At 34.4% G+C, this 3,693-nt stretch overlaps 1 protein-coding gene across 1 annotated transcript; it reads left to right on the forward strand.

Moving 5' to 3' along the window:
• Window positions 1-1,177: 1,177 nt before the first annotated feature.
• On the forward strand, window positions 1,178-3,218 carry LOC147466920 (uncharacterized). The gene is made up of 2 exons (XM_086533897.1): window positions 1,178-2,119; window positions 2,247-3,218. Exons 1-2 carry the CDS (start codon window positions 1,207-1,209, stop codon window positions 3,017-3,019), a joined length of 1,686 nt encoding a protein of 561 aa, XP_086390023.1. The 5' UTR covers window positions 1,178-1,206; the 3' UTR covers window positions 3,020-3,218.
• The last annotated feature ends 475 nt before the right edge of the window (window positions 3,219-3,693 follow it).

Consider the following 3,693-nt stretch of genomic DNA (forward strand, 5'->3'; position numbering starts at 1 on the left):
TAAATGAATGATGATTATTACATGGAGAAACTATCAATAATATCTCATTAAGATTGGATTTACAAGATTGTAGAATATATAATGTATATATTTTTTAACTACTTTTCTTCTGAGATTCTCTTATAATTTGATGACTTTGCGTATATTTTAATTTTCTTGCAGATAGTTTCAATCCCACTCATAAATGATGCTGACAATGTAAACTTTGTCTTTTCCATCTAAATTAAGTCTTATCCAGCAAGCTCTGGCCTTTATTAATTCTGCCGTGTTCAGTAGCTTAGAATAAAAAGGGCTTTGATTGATGCTTTAGATTACCTTGACACAAAGGGATGTTTAAAATTATATTCATTCATGTCCAGTCATCCAAGTTTATTATTTTTAAAACAATGCATTTGTGAGAGGATCATGATTAACAACAGAGCTAATTATCTGAACGTATATATCCTCTGTGCCATGTCTTTGAACTACATATGTGATGGAACCAAAACAAGAATATGTTTTTATATTGACCTAGTAAAGTCATATGTCTATAAATATCTTAATGTGTCATGTATCCATTTGAGTCTGGTTGCAGGAGTATATTATCAATATGTATTTAGCTATATCAAATAAGTGTGCCTTTATGTTTGTGCCTGTTCTGAATTATGTGTGGGCAACTCAATGGATATGCATGTTAGATTTTATCTTATATGAATATATATTCATGCCTAATTATAGATAGAAAACAGTCATAAATTTCTGATCTTGTGATTAGTTTATCATCATCTTCATTAAAATCATTATCATCATTATCATTATAATATAATGATTATTATCATTACTATTTTCATAATTTTTTTTACATCTTCATGATATGGAATATATTTCTTTAATTCAGTTTTAATTTTTGCTATCTCGATACAATTTCTTATAGGAAGCTACTTCATTTCTGTATAAAGTTAATCTATTTTTTAACTTATCAGATTTATTTCTGTGTGAATTTTCTTTTCTTTATATCTACATATCACACTGCATGACTGACATCCTTTCCTCCTCACAGATCTGGGGAACCTGAGAGCAAGACCCAAGGGAGGAAAAAAAGCAGCAATAGACAGAGAACGAGATTAGGAAAAATTGGAATATCGAGAATGTGAAAGGAAAAAAATATGGAAGAGTTAGTCCTTTTTGGAGGATGGCTTTGGGAAAAGTTTTACTGAAGGTGAAAGTATGAGCAGTGAAATAGATAGGAAGACAGGGGAAGAATCATGTAACTCCTACTCGAAGGAAGATATTAAGAGTGGAGACATGGAGTCTGTGAGAGGAGTGGGAAAATCTAAAATTACCTTTAAGGAAAGTGAAGAGAGGGAGGACTTTGGCCAGTGTCTTTTGTGTAAAAGGGCAGTGAGTGGTGTGGATGGAGTCTGCATTGGAGTCAACTCTAAACTTCCTTTGAGTGGACTGGATCTTCTGTCTCTCTTGCAGTGTTACAGTGTCTCTCTCACATTGCAAGAAACTTTTCAGTTGAGAAAAAGAACAGAACTCTGTAAAGAATGCTATGAAGTAGTGATGGAAGGAGATTCAGCATATGGTTATATATATTCTGTTGCCTCGAAGATGAGTAGATCATGGTCAGGAAGGTTATCCAAATGTGTTAGTTTCAAATTAAATGTAGTAAATTCCCAGAAACATACTTGTTTCTGTATTTATTGTGAAGAAAAGTTTCAAAATGAATGTGAGTTGCATTTTCACATGAAAGTAGTTCATAGAATGAATGTTGATTTCAAAGGATCCACATCTAGTAATGGAAATCCAGTGAGTAGCAAATTACTTGAAAAATCCATGTGTAAGTTTGACAATAAGCTCACTTGTTTTGCGTGTTCTCAGAGCTTTAAAGAACAAGGAGAATTCCTTACACACCTGTTAAATTATCACAAGATAAAGGGAAATTTAAATTCAAAAGCAGTGTGCAAATCAGAAAGAGTGAATTGTTCCTTAGATATAGGTAATAAAGTAGGTTCGGATGTTGATCTGCAGAATGCAACCAGTATGAAAATAGATTCTAAAAGCCAAGTTAAGGAGAGAAATATACTAAAGTATCCACCAACTCTGAGACATGTTTTTTTGGCCAAACAAGAATTAAAAAAAAAAATTAAAAAAAAAAAAAAAAAAAAACAAAAAAAAAAAAAAAAATAAAAAAAAAAAAAAAAAAAAAAGAAAAAAAAAGGGAATGAAAAGAAAAAAAAAATAAAAATGAAAAAAAAGTAATGGGTTACAAGATAAAGAGGATAAGATGATATTATCCTATTTACAAGGGAATGTAAATATTAGAAATGATATACATAAAAGTAATGAACAAGCAAGTTGTGAGGTTGTGACAGAAAACGATGATGCTGATTTTAGTAAAAGTGTTGCTAGCAAGAAGTTATATATGCAAATGATTCCAAGAAATAAGGAAAAAGATGAAGGAAGCAGACAAACAAAGGAAGGTAATTTAGGAGTTGGAGTTACTATCAATTTGAATTCTAAAGAGAGTGCAAGAACTAGCAGGAAACTTTTGAATTACAGGTTTAGCAAGAGGAAAAGCGAGACAATTTTAAAAGGAGATGGCCGTAAGAGAAGTTTCGAGAAGCAACATTGCCCTTATAGTAGTAATAAAGAGCCAAAGAGAATTACAAAGACCCTTGTCCAAAAGTACCCCATGGAGACCAAGGGGAAGAAATTGGATATTATGAAAATACGGAAAGACACATATCACACGCATGAAAAATGCCCTCAGGCACGAGATCTTCACAGTGAAGCAGTAAGCCGTCACATCAAGCGTGAAGATGACCATTTACCACCTCAAGATGAAGAGACGCGATCAGCGTGTGGTGATGATGCAGTGGCAAGTATGACGAATGTAGATATCCTGGAAGGAAACGTGGAAAAAGATGTGGATGTCTCTGATGAAGGTGGATGTGCTGTTGTGGATATTTACAATGGACCGGTGGATCTCTGTGACGTGAGCGATGATTTCCGATGTATAATTATTAATGGGTAGTGTGATATATTTCCTTAATCTCTGTGTCAGATTTTTGTTTGAATGCAATGTATTAAAATGTCTGGAAAATCATTGTTGTTTATACAATTGAATTACATTGTAGAATATATAGATTTTATATTTTTTACAGAATATATTTATTTTCTGGCTGGCTTGCCAATCAGCTTGTCAGCCAGAGAGACAAAATCATTTTTGTTTATTCTTGTGTTGTTGATTTAATTCCCCAATTCCCGTCCCCCCTTTTTTTTCCTCCGACATCCATCTATGTCCGTTTAAAGCAAGGTTCTTTGGAAAATACTCTCTCTCCCCGTCTCGCTTCTCTTCTCTCCCTCTCCTCTCGGCTTCTTCTCTCTCTCTCATCACTTCACCTCTTCTCACCCTCTCGCTCTCTCTCTCACACTCTCTCTCTCTCAACTCTCTCTCTCTCTCTCCTCTCTCTCTCCCTTCTTCCTTCTCTCTCTCTCCTCTCTCTCTCTCTCCTCTCTCTCTCTCTCTCTCTTTCTCTCCTCTTTCTCTCCTCTTTCTCCGCCTGTCTTTCCTCTCATTCTCTCTTTCTCTCTCTTTCTCTCTTTTTAACAGTTCCATATTTGGACCTGCTTGCATGTGGTATCGTGCCTAGGGTGTGATGAAGAACACGGCAGGAAACACTTTCTTGGTTTATTGCTAAGCTTGAA

Source organism: Penaeus japonicus, unplaced genomic scaffold, assembly GCF_977035675.1.
Source record: "Penaeus japonicus unplaced genomic scaffold, GWHDUDI00000001_assembly GWHDUDI00000040, whole genome shotgun sequence".
Taxonomy (NCBI): Eukaryota; Metazoa; Arthropoda; class Malacostraca; order Decapoda; family Penaeidae; genus Penaeus; species Penaeus japonicus.

Excerpts from the sequence above, each read along its gene's own strand:
- LOC147466920 (XM_086533897.1), top strand. The coding sequence starts at position 1,207 with ATGAGCAGTGAAATAGATAGGAAGACAGGGGAAGAATCATGTAACTCC. Across the intron at positions 2,120-2,246 it reads TTTGGCCAAACAAGAATTAA|GGTTACAAGATAAAGAGGAT; the intron begins AAAAAAAAATTA and ends AAAAAAGTAATG.